This window comes from Sinocyclocheilus anshuiensis, unplaced genomic scaffold (genome assembly GCF_001515605.1).
Source record: "Sinocyclocheilus anshuiensis isolate Anshui unplaced genomic scaffold, SAMN03320099.WGS_v1.1 scaffold168, whole genome shotgun sequence".
NCBI classification, from domain to species: Eukaryota; Metazoa; Chordata; class Actinopteri; order Cypriniformes; family Cyprinidae; genus Sinocyclocheilus; species Sinocyclocheilus anshuiensis.
Genome location: NW_015557060.1, coordinates 70,919 through 89,832, shown reverse-complemented (window position 1 = coordinate 89,832; position 18,914 = coordinate 70,919). Strand labels below are relative to the sequence as shown.

General features: G+C 39.0%; 1 protein-coding gene across 1 annotated transcript in view; it reads left to right on the top strand.

The window, feature by feature from the left end:
- LOC107676473 (UPF0606 protein KIAA1549L-like) overlaps positions 1–16,136 on the top strand; it is a 53,081-nt gene extending 36,945 nt beyond the window's left edge. Inside the window, exons 13-18 of the mRNA XM_016471023.1 lie at positions 2,321–2,432; positions 7,247–7,624; positions 7,729–7,826; positions 9,123–9,259; positions 10,108–10,259; positions 15,479–16,136. Coding sequence (XP_016326509.1) covers positions 2,321–2,432; positions 7,247–7,624; positions 7,729–7,826; positions 9,123–9,259; positions 10,108–10,259; positions 15,479–15,757 — 1,156 coding nt within the window. The 3' untranslated portion in view covers positions 15,758–16,136. The remainder of the gene's footprint in view (positions 1–2,320; positions 2,433–7,246; positions 7,625–7,728; positions 7,827–9,122; positions 9,260–10,107; positions 10,260–15,478) is intronic.
- Positions 16,137–18,914: the final 2,778 nt, after the last annotated feature.

The window sequence follows — 18,914 nt, the reverse complement described above, 5'->3', positions numbered from 1 at the left end:
AGCCGGCATTGTAGTCTACTCTACCAGGATCAGGAAACAGTCCTCCATAAAATGTGCTGCACACATCTGAATATTTGGATTGAACTGTTCTGGAACAGTGTTTGAAATACAACTTAACCACTGATTTCTAGTTGTGTTCTCTTTTGGAAGCCCAAACAAAGTAGTGTCGCTTTCACAACAAAACACACAGCGTCACACACGGTGGCTCGAGTGAGCGGAGGCTGGCGGGCTTGAGTGAGAAATGGCCGGCGGGCTTGAGAACGGCGCGGCCGGCAGCAACCACATGTTATGACCCCGGGCTGGACTCCGCTTCGTCCACGGTGAAAGCCGATCCACAGCGCGAAGTTGATGTATTTCCTCAGCGACCAGCACAGATCAGCTCTAGGCATGACGAAGCGGATATCGTCCTCTTTTGGAAGGCCAAACAAAGTAGTTTCGCTTTCACAACGAAACACACACGTCTCCACGACATGGCGACGGCGGTAACAACAATACTACAGCGAGAATCAAAGTTGCACCTTCTTTCTTTGCGTGAACATTTGGGCGGTGTTATGCAAATCTTCCCACACAGTGACGTAGACATGTGGGTGCGTGTTTAAATGAGGCGTTTTAGGAGGGCATGGACAAGTCTTAACTTTTATAAAGAATATCTCTTTGGGTTTGAGACTTTAGTCTTTGCAACTTTAGGGATCTTATCTATGCACGAACAGCTTGTAACACTCCAAAGAGAAAGGAAAATTTGAAATTGCATCATATGACCCCTTTAAAGGTAGGGAAGGTGATTTTGGAAAAGCTAGCAATAGCAAGCTAGCTTTATAAGCAAGTTCCTCACCCTCCCGGCATAATCACTCATGAACGCACTCAGGCAGACCAGAGACTAACCTGCTACATGATGAGAGACGGCGTTGGTGGAGGATTGAATGCAATGCTGTCAGATTACCTCATGTCTCATTCGCCACTGAGAAAACATCACAGTACAAAGCACATGATATTACAATAATAGCGCCTTTCATTCTCGCTGGAATGTGCTGATGATGTATCATGTCTGCGCAAACAGGGTGCGCAGAGGTATACAACTACATATTTGGTACGCAGGCATGACAGCCTATTGTAATGTTCGGACCGAACATTTCGATTGGACGAACATTATATGGTCCTACCCTACGCCTTCCACAGACGATATGAGTACATATAAATAAAATTTAGCCCATTTAACTTGGTGATTGCTATTGGGATGTGAAGATACTTTCAACCAGCATACAAAAAACAACAAAAAATGTTTTTGAACCAAATCTCATACCCTTTACTTAACTTTATGTATTTTTAAAACTCCTGATGACATTTATTGAAACTTTTACATTTCCAGTGACCCCTTAATAGTTATTTTTGGTGTGTTTTCTGTGTGAAAATGCTAACCTCTACTTTATTGTGATCTACTATCTAACTGGCTCATTGCTTTGACGCAGGACTCAGAATGATGAAATCTGATGAAGTTGCCTACACGGCAGCTCAATATTTGTGCTCATTAAAATATGTCTTATCAGTTCCCAGATGATTTTTCTCAGGGCAGAGTTTTTCTTAATGTGAAGATCTTAAAAATGTATCTGTTGAAATGATTGTATTTTTTATTAGAACAATGTCTTTTCATGTTTTATGTCATTGTAAATCCATCACACCAGAGCTGCATTATCTGGCCAAAAATTGGCATGCAACTGATGTTGCGATGACAAGTTTAACTGTGATATGATAAAAATGTAAAGCTAAAACAGATTAAAACAGCAACTCTTGGGCAAAATGCTGAGGGCTCCTGCATATCTTGACACCAGAGCATCATGGAGATATGGAGTTGACTGTTTTGACGGTTTCTTTTATTAAACAATGTATAGTTCTATATATATTCTCTAATCAATATATAGTTCTGTCATTTTTTTTTAGAATAACCATAACACTTAACACATGTAACATATTTTCATGGTCTTACTGAATGGATAATCGGTTCTTTCTTTCAACAAAAAAAGTCTTTATACTCTAAAATGTAATCAAAATGTAAGTTTCTCTTCCTCCGAAGCAATGTTCATTTTCGGATTACTGCATATGCAGCATAGGGCAATATGCTCACTCTAGAGAGCAGCCCAAAAAATGACCTATATTGTGTAACATAAAAATCTATTTCAGTGGACATGGCAGACTAATACATGGACACATACATAGGCCTTACATAGTCATAGTTATGTGTTCAGATGTTACTGATGTTACTGTTCTAAACTCTGTATCTCTGTATCTCTCTCTCTCTCTCTCTCTGTGTGTGTGATGGTTTCAGTCACCCCACAAATTGCAGCAGACAGTCTCTAAACAGTCCTGGAGGAACAGAGATGGATCTTCTGGTCATGAGAGAGAGACCCAGAAAGGGGATCCGTAACAGTGGCTATGATGTGAGTGTTCTTAATGAAAAGCTGCATAAAACATTAGCAAAAATGGTAAGGCTTCAAAAACACAGCTGGCAGAGCATGGTGCCAGGAACAGCAAGGTTGTGGCTTTGGATAAAAGCATCTGTCAGATGCATAGATATATAACACAGGACAGTTACAAATGATTTTGTAAGGCATTGCTTGATTGTTATTGGGTGGAGTTGTGGTTGGGTTGTGTTATGCTTGGTTAGTTATTGCTGCTGCTAGTCTACTCAGGATTTGCTGTTCTGACTTTTTTATTTTATTGTATTATTTTCTTTTAACAAAAACAAGTGCAGGTCATTTTAAAGAATAATCATAAGTTCATCACGATGGAAACAGAAGCACAATGATCTGGTTTGCAGATGGGAATAAAGAATGGATTCAGTGTTGACAACTTCTTATTTCTTTACTGTAAATAAATAAATTAAGCTTCTAAGCAAGAAGCTTACATGTGACATTATCAACGCAGAGTCAGTGGCACACATGCAGTCGTGTCCTAGATCTTAAGTGAAATTCACATGCTGACTATGTACACCTCTCAGCGATGGTAAACATGCTTACGTGTTATATTTGAAATAGCTTACCTATTTTCAGCATAAAAATAATTACTTTCTGAGTAAGTGGAAAACTGTCCTCTTTATGCATGTAGTATTTAAAAAAGCACATAGTTTTGTCTATGTCCATATTGTATAAGTTATACTCTTGTGGATTCAACTCTTTTCATTTGTGTCCCTGTACGTAATGTGGATTCTGTCTCTGTGTGAAAAAAATATCTTTAGTTCTATTGATTATAGTGGGAATTATTTGCTGTTGGCTAAATTACTGCAGATCCTCGTACTGATGCTGTAAGAAGGACTGTTTTATGTGGTGCGCTGCACCACATCTCTTGTACAAGTACTTCATATCTCACATTTGATGCACAGGAAGGAAGAAAGAAACAGACTGTGTCTGAAACCTGTATGAATGTACTTTTTAAGGAAACCATCCTACGAATTTTAGATTAGCTTCATCTAATGATCCAGCTTATAGAATTCCAGTAGCAGATTTCTAAAGAGGCCAACATTCCCCTAGGCCACTGATGTATATAATGACTGGATTGTTCATACTGCATTCTAAAAAGAAGAAATTGTTAAATAAAGTCATTATTTTTGTTTTCTTTGCGCACAAAACATATTCTCGTAGCTTCAAAAAATTAATGTTGAACCACTGATGCCACATGGACTATTTTAATGATGTCCTTACTGCCTTTCTGAGCCTTGAATATGGTAGTTCCGTTGCTGTCTATGCAGGGTCAGAAAGCTCTTGGAGATCATCAAAAATATCTTAATTCGTGTTCTGAAGATGAACAAAGGTCTTACAGAATGACCTGAGAGTAATTAATGACAGAAATATGTTGAGGATCTCGTCCGTCTGATGTTTATCATGTTAATCTGATGTTCGCTACTGTAATGAATATGGTACGCAACTTTTCAATACACAGGGGGAATTCCCAACATTAAACAAATAACTATATATTTGTTTAATATATTTGTAAAAACGCTGACTCGTTATGTGATGTTTTCTCATTAAAATTGTACAATTCCCTGTTAATTCAATGGCGGTGCAGTGGCTTCACTTTTGTGACATCATGGCAGAATGCTCAAATGGGCCAAGTTTTCTACAAACTTTGCTAACTAGTTTTTTACTCATATTGTCTAGTCAAATGTATTTCTATAGCACTTGCAGTGTTAAACCATGTAACCATGTGCCCCGCTCAAATGTGTTTGGGAACTTGCAAGTGTCTTGGTGGAACATTAGGGAAACATCTGCAACAACTGGCAATTCTGGTGCAGTCCATGATGATGAGATGCAATGTAGTGGCCACACAAAATACTTAATGTGATATTGTATCCCTCTCCCTTGTCTTTAGGGACTCATTATTCCATTTCTGTATGCCAAATAACTGTTAAACTTCACTAATGCACTAACCTAACTTGAGACAGTATAAAGCTGAATATCATTGGGATATCACTGGGAATGAATAATGACTCCATGTTTCCTGACAATGTTGCCCAGGGGAAGATTATACAATGAAAAAAGCAGGGGGCCTAATACTGATCCCTGTGGAACTTGTGTGTGATCTGACATGTCTTTATTAACACAAATAAACTGATAGTGATTATGGCAGGATCTAAACCGTGCTAAAGCCTGCCCACAAATGGTGACACCTATACGCCATCCGCTGGAATGGCACTCTCTCATGTATGACAGTTAGTGATAGCTAGAGATTACGGGTTATAAAGTTTTAAATGTGGATGTTTTTCTTACACAAACGCATTGATTTGCTTCAGAAGGCCTTCATTAACTCCCCAGAGCCATGTGGAGTGCTTTTTATGATGGTTGGGTGCACTTTATTGGACTTCAAAATCTCAACACCTATTTACAGCCATTATAAAGCTTGCCCAGGACATTTTTTTAATATAACTCAGAGTGTATTCATCTGAAAGAAGAAAGTCATATAAACATAGGATGGCTTTAGGGTGAGTAAATCATTTTAATTTATTTTTTTTTTTTGGGTGAACTATTCCTTTAACCCTACCATACCTAAACATAACTGTGTTGTGAGGGAATATCAGGATTTGTCATTGCTTTGTTCTTTGTCATTCTGGCTACTGAATAAGTTTGGCTTATTTTCTTGGAAATATGCTGTTCTTGGAGCTTTCAGACCCTCTCTATAGGTGGAGACATTATCCTTCCATGCCTCTCAAAATAAAATTGTACTCTTCCACCTGTGCTCTGAGAAGCATCTTGAGCTCACAAGTGGGGTTGTTATACCATGGAGCAAGGCATTTCTCTTTAAATTTCTTTAATCCAAAAGGTGTGACACCATTTAAAATGTACAAATAGCTTCTGGCACAGCATTCTTTTACAGCATTCACGACTGAAAAGAGCACTTTACCATTAGCGATTAAAGATGCAGGGGCTCAGGATTCTCACCATTCTCACCAGTTATTCATCAGTTACTCAGTCGCTCTATTTCACATTTTGCAATACTTACAAGTTCAGTTCAAGTGTTATTTTAATAAATACCTGCAATTGGGTTCACCACCAAAACACTCTCTCTTTCTTTCTGAGTCTGGTATATTCCTGACGGATGGATTGTGGGAGAGGAAAAACAGAGGGAAAGACAAAATACACAGATTCATCAGGTTGTTGGGTTGTTGCAGTCTTTAATCACTGCAGCACTTTCTCATTGGGCTTGTGCACCACAGAGGTCTGATGAATAAACAAAACTCCCACATTGTTAAGCCAACCAGGATTGAATTAGAATAGATTGTACACCGTGTATTTCTGCTATTATTGTGTGTTTTATGAGTATTTGTGTTTAAGATAGAAAGAGACACATGAGAGACTCACAAAGCATAAGAGATTTGGATGATTTGGAAGATAATGATCACTCGTTTTACCAGCACATGATTCACTTGTTCCAATGAAAGCTCAGGGGTCATGTTATGAAAAGATTTAAAATGAAAATGGTCATTTGGGATGGACGGGAAAGTACCTGATTCACAAAGCATCTCAAAATGGTAGGGCTGTTGTGGGAACAGGCAGAGTGCAGGTGTAGCTTATTATCAAAATAAAGAAAGAAATGAATGATGTGACAAGATTTCTTTCTTTCTTTATTTTAATCTTGACAGTTTTACCTGCAGATTGCTGAAAAACCATTGACATGTTATAAGATTGAAAATCTCCTTAAATTAATCTCCTTTTTTAAATCTCCAGCCAACTGAATTTTTTTGAAAAATTTAATCTTAACTCAGAAAACCAGTACGTACTGAGTTCTATGTACAAAACTCTATGTATAGTATAGGTTTAAGATGTTATCATTTAGCTTACATAATTTTCCTTTTTCTTTCTTTCTTGTTTTTGTTATCAATATATTTATTTGTCATCTTGTATCTTTCTACACTGCTGTAAAAAAAACAGGTTGGAGTGATTGTAAACATTTTTATTATTTTCTTGACTTGTCTTTGGTGTGTATTGTGATACTTCTGGCCTGCCAGACTTGACGAATCATTTCAGGATCTTGGTAGGATTGTGGTAGTATCACAGAACAGCTCAAAATAGGCACTGAAATTTCCTGTATACTTGTTTGTTTTTTTCCTTTAGAGCTGAAATTGTGTTAGTTCCATCATGTTACAGCTGATTATATAATTTGATATGCCAAAAGGAATAATTAAAACTGTTAAAATTGTCATCATTTATTTCCTATATGCTTATAAACATTTATGCCATCTTTTTTTTTTTTTTATCAGTGCATAGCAAAAGGAGATATTATGAAAATGTCCATGCTGATCTTCTCCATACGGTGACCAGGGGCTGCCAAAGTACCAAAACAGCATAAACCATTATAAAAGTAGTTCATATGATTCATATGCTATAGTCCAAGTGTTCTGAAGCCATAGTTTTCTTTTTCCATCAGGTCTCAAATTTTAGCCATGCTTTTGCATTAAGTTACAAGACTTGAGAGAACCAATGGTGCACCAAGTTTGTATCAACAACAGCAAAAATAGCTTTTGGAGCTTCATTGTTCTAATTCTTTACATAAATGTATTGTATAAAACAGCATGGACATTTTCCAACAAATGAAAGAAATTCAAATGGATTTGGAATGACTTAAGTAACAGATGAAAGAATTACCATTATTGTTTAAACAATTCCTTTTTTTGTTTGTTTAATTTGAGCATCACAATTTAGACTTAGATTTTGTAATATACTGTATGTGCATCTGTTACTTTGTTCTATGTCTGTTGTAGACTGAGCCAGAGATGATTGAAGAGACTGATGTTGACCGACTGGCGGGCCGCCATTATTTTGGCTGTGGTCGACAAATCAAAGGTCAATCTGAGACATCAACGCTGAGTTCCCAGCCTTCCATAGATGAGGTTCGTCAGCAGATGCATCTGCTGCTAGAAGAAGCCTTTAGTCTAGCTTCAGCTGGTCACTCCACTTCCAGCAGACACCATCACTCCCACCATCAGCATCCATCACTGGGTCCCTATGGCTTGGGTCCAGTCATCCCGTACTCAGAGGTGGTGACCAGTGCACCGTGCACCACAAGTCAAGGGCAGGGAGGCCTACAGTGGGTGCCAGCCTGTAGACCAGACCCTTACCAGTGCAGCCTGGCCAAACAGGTACAGTTATAGATCTGATCTATATATATGTATGTATTGATATGTCAGAAATTATCTTTCTTGCTAAAAACTTCTATATGCTCATATGCAAATTTATCAAAAAGGCATTCAGGTTCACTCAGCTCCCTGAAATGGCTCTTGGGTCACCTCCACCCCCTGTCCCACCAAGAACAGGCCCTCCTCCTGAGTCATCACTGCAACGGTCAGGAACATATCCACGTTCTTTGCCTTTTTGTTCTGGCAGTGACCAATGCATCAGTTTATTCAGCACTTATTAAAGGAATATTTTCCCATAATTTACTATCGTTTCAAACCCTTCCGTGGCACACAAGAGGATGTTCACAATCCAAACAAGACAAATAAATGTGGATAAAGCTGTCAAAATAAAAAAAGACAAAGTACAATTAAAGTAGTACATATGACCTGTGTTCTATATTCTACAGTCTTCTGATAGCGTGTCATCATTAAGTCATTATTTCATTAAAAAGAAAACATGTCTGCTTAATATTCAAGTTCTGTATTCATGTCAATCATGGTGTCATTTGTTGTTGTAACTGATCTCACTGTTCCAAGTTAACTAAATTTTGGTCTTTTCCTCATGGAAAAATATTGTATGGTGTCAGAAGATTTGGAATATAAAGCTAATAACACACTCAACACTTTAAAGTCTGATGTATGAAATAACTAGAAAAAGTGCAGTTGCTAATATTTATATTGCCAAAAAGTAAAATTAAATTCTGATAGCTTGTAATGTAACACAGTGAGATCTTTATAACAGTATTGCACACTACTGACATAAAATGCACAAAAATGTCATCCGTCATTATATCTCCAAATGATATGTCTTAGTAAAGTAAGATGACACTTAAATGCTTAGTTTATGACCAAAGCTCTGTAGGTTTTATTCATATTTGATACATTATTGTTTTTAGAAAAAACAATGTAAACATGTATGGATAAATATATATAATACTGAGTTATTCTTACATTTACTTTTTACGTTTATACAAATCAGTACAAATTTCACTATAAACTATCAATCAGATGACACGAGGATTGTGCACAACAGTTTTGAACATTTAAAAAATTTAGAGCCTTTAGAAATCTGTATATCAAATATAATGCTTTAGAATGTATAGGGTTAATTATTTTCCTTTTTGGAGCTTGAAAGCATCAGTAGCCATTCAGTTCCATTGTAAGGAAAATAACAGACAGGACATTATGCTCAGCATTTCTACAGGAATTCAAATGGGTTTGGAACAACATGAGGGTAAATAATGTTATTTTGGTTGAAATATTCCTGCCAAATGCAAAATTTGTCATATTGAGGTTTATTTCAGTACTAAATTCAGAAATGTATTTTTAAATTTTGAGTAATTGTGGTGAAAAGTCATGTTAATTCTTTATGTATAAAGACAGCATATTGACTTTACTAGTAAATCAATACTGTCACCTGGTGGTGAAACCATGTCAATGCATGTATGAAATTGTTTTTCAGGACATCTTCTGATCTTGGTCTGAAGGGTCATTGCTCTGAGTTGTCAGTGCCGAGTCAGCATGACAGCGCCCCCTACAAGCCAAAAGGCAGAGCGCCACTCCCACCTGTCACTACTGAGCCCATTCCCAACCACTCAGGTTAGTGTGCGTGATTGTATGGGTTTATGTATGTCTGTGTACACTAACTAGTTTGCGTCTGTCTGTGTTTTTTCTTTACGAATTATAGTGCATTAGTTATGCATTATTATTATTTTAAGTTAGGGAAGTGTAACACCCTTTGATGCATAACTCATCCTGGACCATTGATGGTACATTTAGGATACTTTAAACCGTGAACTGCGTTGAGGAGAGTTTGGCTGCTTCATTTTTAAATGATCTGACAATAAAACAGGTAAAAATATCTTTGCTATTTTCACAAAAAAAAAAAAAAGACCTTATTAAATGTTTGCATCATCTTTATATTTTTAAGTGATAAATTCAGTTAGAATAATAAGACACTATAGGCTGTTACCAATAAAATTAAATCAGTATCGACAAAACACAATTTTATTTTGCAAAATCCATGCTAATTCATTCAGGTATGAAACACCACTGTGTGTTGCTCAGAGTTTCACTGCGGCTTTATTTAGAACTATTTTTTATTGGGAAAATAGATTAAAAACAGATAATCTTGAAAATATTGTGTCTAAAATGTAACTCACAACCTTAACTTCTTGTTTATTGAACTTTTGTATAAAATTAATATCACATTTGCAATCTGATAGGGTAATTTAGAAATATAACACAAAAACTTGCCTCAATGTATTGAATTTGGGGGCTATTCAAACTGCATTCTACTAGGCTACATTACACCGTAAACAGATACAATCTCAAGTTGTGCTTTTGTTGTTTGCAAAGTGAGTGACATTTGATAATTACAGTATTATCATAGACAATGCATATATTGCCCACCCCTACAAAACTCTCATCCTTTTTTTGTCCCACAGGAAACCCCATGACAGCAGTGTACGCCATCCCAGCCACTCATCCAGAATACACTGGATATTTCATCTCCACGCCACCCTCCTCTTACCACAGCCCATCCTGGATGTCTTACCCCCCTGAACCCGAGGATGTGCCTCCTCAGTGGGCCGAATCTGTAAGAATGCAGTTATCACACAGTCCTTTATCATGTGTCCAATTCTGCTGCACAAACTGGGTTGCATCCAAAGACCCCAATTTTACAGTGCATGCACCATTAATACAATTTAATGTGGCAAAAACCTCATGGACTGCAACCAAGGGAAGCAGAACTGATCTGTCACATGTGCCTCTATACATTGTTCTGAATTTAGGGGGCATTCTGTCAGATCATGTGACCTGCGCTTGGGCGCAAGACTCGTCTTTTTGGATTGTCCTTCTTATCCCTGTTTGTGTGTGCCTGCATTCACACGGTGTCTTTTTGCAGAACCAGTGTCATTTAGAAACCATGTGCTGAACTGAATTTATCGCTGACGTTGAGTGGAAACAACAAATTCCCAGGGTAGATGAGCACATTTCTTCAAATGAACACTTTTCTTTTTATTTCATTCTTTCCTCTGTCACGAGCAGGGTTGTGTGCCATTCAGAATCGAATTGTGAATACCTTTAAAATTCCAGGTTTTGAATTGAGGAAAGCAAACCAGATGAAAAATTGAAGTAGCATTAAAAAAATAATGAAATTCAATAAAATGTATATATCCTATAGATATAGCCATGTTCATATTCTGATATTGCATTTGTACTACGATTTAAAAACATTCTTAAGAATAAAATTCCTTTTTTTTTTTTTTTTTAGATTGTACAAAACTTTTTTTTTTTTTTTACTTTTATAACCTATCAAGTAAATCGTCTCGGGTTACACATGTAACCATGGTCCCCTGAGAGGGAACGAGACACTGCGCCCCCGACCGGTGTCTGAAGCACGTGTGAAACAACGGCAATCTATTGGCCCACCTGGTCCAAGACGTCATAGGCGGGATGCACGGAAGTATAAAAGGGCACCTGATGAATACGTCATCCACTTTAGCTGTCTGAAGGAGACGTAGACAGGCAGGGCGAAGGCATGGCAAGGGGACGCAGCATCTCGTTCCCTCTCAGGGAACCAAGGTTACATGCGTAACCTGAGATGTTCCCCTTCTAGGGAACTCAATGCTGCGCCCCCAAGGGGGCACATTGGGGAATGAAATCCAATCATGCCGTGCCGAGACGCATGACTGTCCACCTGGTGGGAGAGCACCAAGGAAGCGACAGTGAAGTAAAGAGAGTAGCTGCTGAGCTAGAACACAGCTCTCCTCAGATAGCTATGTCCATAAGGTCTTATGAAGGCTTGTGGTTCAGAATAACAAAGCCAAGATAGCCTTCCTACAGAGCTGCCCAGACCACAAAGAGTGGGCTATCTACTTACTACCCTAGCAGGGGAGATAGCACTGTCTAGGCAAGGGCTCAAAGAGACCGCTACTTAAAGACCCTAAAAAAGGGGAACAGACACTGAGCTAGCACACAGATATCCTCAGATAGCTATGGACCAAGGAAGGGCTACCATAAGGGGGACAGACTGAAACTTCCCAGACCACAAAGAGTGGGCTGTCTACTTGCAAACATAGCAGGGGAGACAGCACTGTCTAGGTAAGGGCTGAATGAGACCGCTATTTAAAAACCCTAAGAAGGGGAGCAATCACTGAGCTATCAACAGCTAGTCCCGCACAGCTACTAAATAACCAGGTAAACCCTCCTATAAGGCTGCCCAGACCACAAAGAGTGGGCTATCTACTTACAACCCTAGCAGGGGAGATAGCGCTATCTAGGAGAGGGCTCAAGGAGACTACTACTTAAAACCCTAAGCAGGGGAGCAATCACTGAGCTAGCACATAGCTATTCTCAGGTAGCTAGGCTGTAGGATAAAGCACCACTCCATAAGAGGGCTCACCTCAACCGCAATGGAACACAGCTAGCCTCAGACAGCTGTATCCAGGTAAGCTCAACCCGCCATACCAATGGCTGGAATATCACCACCCTCAGATGGCTATACTAAGGAGGTCCCCAATCCGCGTCAGAGCCTAGATAGCCTTCCTACAGAGCTGCCCAGACCACATAGAGTGGGCTATTTACTTACTACTCTAGCAGGGGAGATAGCACTGCCTAGGCAAGGGCTCAAAGAGACCGCTACTTAAAGACCCTAAAAAGGGGAGCAGTCACTGATCTAGCACACATATATCCTCAGATAGCTATGTACCTAGGAAGGGCTACCAAAAAGGGGGACTGACAGAAACTACCCAGACCACAAAGATGGCTGTCTACTTATGAATCAAAGAGGAGAGACAGCACTGTCTAGGTAAGGGCTCAAAAGACCGCTACTTAAAATCCCTAAGCAGGGGAGCGATCATTGAGCTAGCACATAGCTATCCTCAGATAGCTACGCTCTAGGAAAGGGGACCACTCCAAGAGAGGGCTCACCTCAACTGCAGTAGAGCACAGCTAGCCTCAGATAGCTGTATTCAAAGACCCTAAGAAGGGGAGCAGTTACTGAGCTAGCACACAGATATCCTCAGATAGCTATGTACCTAGGAAGGGCTACCAAAAAGGGGGACTGACAGAAACTACCCAGACCACAAAGATGGCTGTCTACTTATGAATCAAAGAGGAGAGACAGCACTGTCTAGGTAAGGGCTCAAAAGACCGCTACTTAAAATCCCTAAGCAGGGGAGCGATCATTGAGCTAGCACATAGCTATCCTCAGATAGCTACGCTCTAGGAAAGGGGACCACTCCAAGAGAGGGCTCACCTCAACTGCAGTAGAGCACAGCTAGCCTCAGATAGCTGTATTCAGGTAAGCCCGTCCTGCCATCACAGTGGCCGGAATATAACCACCCTCAGATGGCTATACTAAGGAGGACCTCAAACCGTGTCAGTCCCAAGTAAACAATACACAGCTAGCATAGATAGCCTTCCTGCAGAGTTGCCTAGACCACAGAGAGTGGGCTATCTACTCACTACCCTAGCAGGGGAGATAGCACTGTCTAGGCAAGGGCTCAAAGAGACCGTGACTTAAAAACCCTAGGAAGGGGAGCAGCCACTGAGCTAGCACACATATATCCTCAGATAGCTATGTACCTGGGAAGGGCTACCAGAAGGGGGACCGACTGAAACTACCCAGACCACAAAATGTGGACTGTCTACTTATGACCCAAAGAGGGGAGAGAGCACTGTCTAGGTAAGGGCTCAAGAGACCGCTACTTAAAACCCTAAGCAGGGGAGCGATCACTGAGCTAGCACATAACTATCCTCAGAAAGCGAGGCTCTAGGAAAAAGGGGCCCACTCCATGAGAGGGCTCACCGCGAAGGGGAGAAGCCACTGAGCTAGCACACAGATATCCTCAGATAGCTATGTATCTGGGAAGGGCTACCAGAAGGGGGACCGACTGAAACTACCCAGACCACAAAATGTGGACTGTCTACTTATGACCCAAAGAGGGGAGAGAGCAGGAGATCCAGACCATCAGTAAATGATTCGCTAAAGAGCGAACACAAGCATCATAGTCCAAGATCAAGCCTGATGTAAGCAGTAGCCATAGCACAAGAGGGCTGGATACAGGTATCCTCGAATAGCAGTTTTCTCAGATAAGGCTGAAGATTGCCCAGGCCACGGAAGTGAGCCATCTATTTAAAACACCGAAGGGGAGACAGCACAATCCAGGCAAGGGGCTCACAGAGACCACAATCTAAAAACCCTAAAAGGGAAGCAGTCTCTGCGCTGGAACACAGCTATCATCGAATAGCAGATTCCTAAACAAAGACTTCAGCACTTACTCGAGAACTTGTGCCAAGGGGAACCCAACCTAGTTATTAAAATCTAGGCTAGAATATAGCTGCCCTCAGACCGCCATATTCCAGAGCAAAAAGATATTCCCCATAACGAAAAACCCGAAGACTCGAGAGATGAACTAATCAATTCTCTTTCCGGCTCAGACTGCATTGGTTAGCTTATGGGGCTGTCACGTGACGAATGAACGACTCGGAAAAACCCGAAGACTCGAAACAGGTGAACTACTTGACTAATTCCAGTACAGAACCTATAGCATGTTGCGCATGCGCGACTGAACGAATCACTCCCGGAGATGACTCGTTCCTCCCGAGTCACATTAAAGATTCGTACAAAATGAACGAATCGTTCAAGAACAACCCAACACTAATGCCCTCGAGTGTTAGAATCCAAACATGGAGGCACACATTCCCTAAGGCGCTGCTCGACTCAAGCGCTATCCACGGGATCCGATAACCCAAAAAAGGCTCATCTCAACCCCGCGAATACCACGATCCAAGTATTCGCCATGCCTCGGCAACAGCAGGACCCGAACCGCGAGACGCAAACGCTTGTCACTCATCTCTCAAGAAGAAGGACAAAAACGAATGGAGAATTGTGCCACAGCAGAAACCTCTGGAACAGAGGCACACACTTTCCACACCGCTCACCTGCCTTGGTGTCTCACACGCACTTCAAACAGACGACTCCTGAAGACAGCAAAGAGGATGCTTCAGACACCGGTCATGCAGGCTGCATTCCCCAATGTGCCCCCTAGGGGGCGCAGCGTTGAGTTCCCTAGAAGGGGAATCACATTTGCCACATAATGACACCAGGCTAACATATCTCACTTTATTACATTTTTTTATTTTATTTTTTTACTTAAACATGGGGATGATAGACCATCAGGTAAGAATTAAGTGTAAAGTTTTATTGATTGATTGATTTATTGCTTTTTGACTTTTATATTCTTCTTTATATTCTTTATGAGACTAGTCTTTATAAAACAAGTGTTGCAATCAATAAATATCTTAGAGAGAGAAAAAAAAAAAATATATATATATATATATATACTGCAAATAATGTGTTGGTCTAATGAGTGTTGTGCGACTGTTGAATATCATTGAATGGCAGTTTAGTACATAAATTATCTTGTGGGGTGGCCAATTAAATTCCAATTTACACTCAAAAAGGAGTCTTTTTCTAAAATTCTGAATTATGCCCAACCCTGGTGACAAGGTGATCCTTGTTCAACGTGTTTATGATTTCATAATTCATAGTTTAATGAAAATGATCAAATCACACAATTCAAACTTGTTTGAATGGAGTGTCACTAATTTTACTTTGAAGTATATCCTTAAGCTTTTCATTTTCCTTATCGTGAGTGTCGTCCTTGTGTATTTGTCTATTGGTTCCCTTTTTAACTGTAGAATTTGGTCAACTGCAGCACAGATCAAGACTCACTAAAAATAACAGTACACCCTAGCTGACTGGTTTTAGCACAGGCCTTGTTGAATGCTACCTGTTTTCTCTTTCAGATGCCCCTACCAGGCTACGCAGAGGCCTTTCCTCACCCTCATTATCCTCAGGGCAGCCCTCTCCTGTGGCACCACCGCCAGGCCGCTCAGGGTGGTCCGGACAATCCACCCTCCTCCTCCACTGCAGTGTCCCAGCAGAGTCTAGCAGAGCCCAGCGATCCGATCAGCCCCAACACCCCCCTCAGTAGCCTTTACACTTCAGCCCTAGTCAAAGCCATCCGTGATGAGGTGGCCAAACTGGCCAAGAAGCAAGCAGACGTGTTTGAGTTCCAGGTGTAGAACATTCTGGTGAATTCATGGACCAGCTGCACTGAGACTGAACAGTCTGATACATTTACGACTTCTGATTTCACCGGATTAAATCATATTTCACTGGATACTTTTTTTTCCTTTCAGTGAAACACCTGTCTGCTTTTAATACAGTTTTTGTGTGGTTCTTTTTGCCATTGTACTATAACATTGATATGTAATTAAACATTTTCTTTATTGTAGTATAACATTAATATGTATTTAAAGTTTTTATTTAATGGGACAATATGGAAATCTACAATGTTCTCGTTTTAGCTGTATTTTATGAAAACTGGCATGGTAATCAAAAGGATAGTCCACCTACAAATTTTAATTCTGTCATTAATTACACCCCCTCATGTTGTTCAAAACCCAGAATAAAGCATAAATGAAGATATTTTTAATATTTTCTTTTGTCCATCAATTGATCGTCCAATCAACCAAAATTGTCAAGCTTCAAAAAGTTCATAAATACATGGTAAAAGAAACCCATATAATTTGAGTGGTATAATCCAAATGTTCTGAAGAGATGCTAAAGAGATCATTTTATATTATGAACAGATTTAATTTACACTTTTGTTAACATATGAACATTTATCAATGCACATTCATATAGCACACGTGCACAAGCACATTTAAGCTTCTTCAAGAATGAGTACGTACTGAATAAGTACTGTATGTCTGACAAAAATGATGAGAGAATATTATCTTCATTTGTGTTCCAAAGACAAGCAAAGTTCTTTGGTTTGGAACAATGTGAAGGTATACAAATAAAGACAGATTTTTTTTTAGACTATCCCTTTAAAGTGGAAACAAGGGCTGGGCGATATAGCAAAAAAAAATTATCAACAATATAATGTTTCATATCGTTCTGTATCGATAATTATTGGCATTTTTTATAACCTTTTTCAAAACAAAGAGCAATAGAAAAAAAATGTTTAAATTTAACCACTGTATTTTTTTAAACTAACCCAATTTATTGAGACAAACAACAAATATTTTTTTGTTTTAACAGTCAAACACAAAATAAAAATTAACCCTTGTGCGGTGTTCATATTTTTGTTACTTAGCCAGTGTTCGTGGGTCTGGTTGACCCGCTGCATTTTTGGGTTTTTGATTCAACACAATTAAAAAATTTGTGTTAAAATACTCAACAGATGTTTACTTCATCCCAATTACAAGCAATATAAACAGCATATATGGTTGATATTTGCCCTGTACCTTTGTTAGATCACATTTATGAAATAAAGTGCTACAACCTTGTGCAGGATCGGCAGGGGCAGAAACACAGTGTACAGTGAGTGGTCATTGAAAATTTGTTCTGATAAATGTTCTTCACAGAAAATGAGCCAAGGCCAATGAGTATGAGTATAAAAGAAATAATTAATCATGTCATTTTTCTTTTGATAAAAAGTGAAAACGGGTCCCACAGACCCGAACACCATACAAGGGTTAAACAAATATCTAATTTTTAATGTTTTATATGCAGATTAAATAGGTCTTAAGGAAACTTTTGGCTTGTTTCCAGAGGCCACAGGAGGGCGCAATGAGCAAAATAATGTTGCGCATTAAACTGTCAACACAAGGAAATAACTGTCTATAAAAAAACGTGCATTACGTCTAAATAAACTCATATAAATCAAATATAATTTTGTAACTTGCATATACAATTATGAACAAAACAGCATCATGTATTTATGCATTGCTTAGCCTAATACAAAGAATCACCCATCACACAGATTGCCTTTAAAAACATATGAGACGCAGTGAAAAGGAATAAACCTCCACAAATTTGTGACGTGTTTTCTAAGTTTAAACTGTTTTAAGCATGGCTTTCTATACATCTCTTGTGTGAGACGTGAGTGTAGCACTCATATTTGTCCTTCTAAAAATGCGCTGAATTTGAGTTCTGTGTGAATGGCTTGGTTTTAACTAGTGCTGTCAAATGATGAATCGTGATTAATCGCATCCAAAATAAAAGTTTTTGTTTGCTTAATATATGTGTTTGTACTGTGTATATTTATTATGTATATATAAATACACACATGCATGTATATATTTCAGAAAAATATGTTGTTTATATATTAAATATATTTATTTATAATATAAATTATATGAAAATAAATATAGACATAAATACAGTACATGTAAATATTTTCAAAATATATACTGTATGTACGTGTATTTATATATACATAATAAATATACACAGAACACACATATTATGCAAACAAAAACGTTTATTTTGGATGCGATTAATTGTCACGGCGCGGTAAAGGAAACACACCGTGTAAACAGGGGTCTGGGTCCAAATGCAGGTTTATTAGACTGCAGGGGAAAAAACAAAGTCAAAAAAGAAAACAAACAGAGCTAAGACTCTGACACGCAGGCTTGAAACAGAAACGGACTCTGACACAATACGGCCACATCGCGATTAATCGCATCCAAAATAAAAGTTTTTGTTTACATAATATATGTGTGTGTACTGTGTATATTTATTACGAACACATGCATGTATATATTTCAGAAAAATATGTTGTTTATATATTAAATATATTTATTTATAATATAAATTATATGAAAATAAATATAGACATAAATACAGTACATGTAAATATTTTCAAAATATATACTGTATGTACGTGTATTTATATATACATAATAAATATACACAGAACACACATATTATGCAAACAAAAACGTTTATTTTGGATGCGATTAATTGTCACGGCGCGGTAAAGGAAACACACCGTGTACTGGCGAGCCACTCCCACGAAGTCCCTGGCGTAATCCTCAATGCACCGGTCTCCCTGGCGGACATTGAGGAACCTTCCTGCTGGACCCATGCTTGGCGGATTATTCTGTCACGGCGCGGTAAAGGAAACACACTGTGAAAACAGGGGTCTGGGTCCAAATGCAGGTTTATTAGACTGCAGGGGAAAAAACAAAGTCAAAAAAGAAAACAAACAGAGCTAAGACTCTGACACACAGGCTTGAAACAGAAACGGACTCTGACACAATATGGCCACGTAGAGCTTGCATCAGTCCCGTAACAACACTTAATAAAGTGGGGAAGGCGTATAAATAGCCCTCAGGATGGGCAACAGCTGTGTGTGTGTGTGTGTGAGAGTGTGTGCACAGGTGTGTG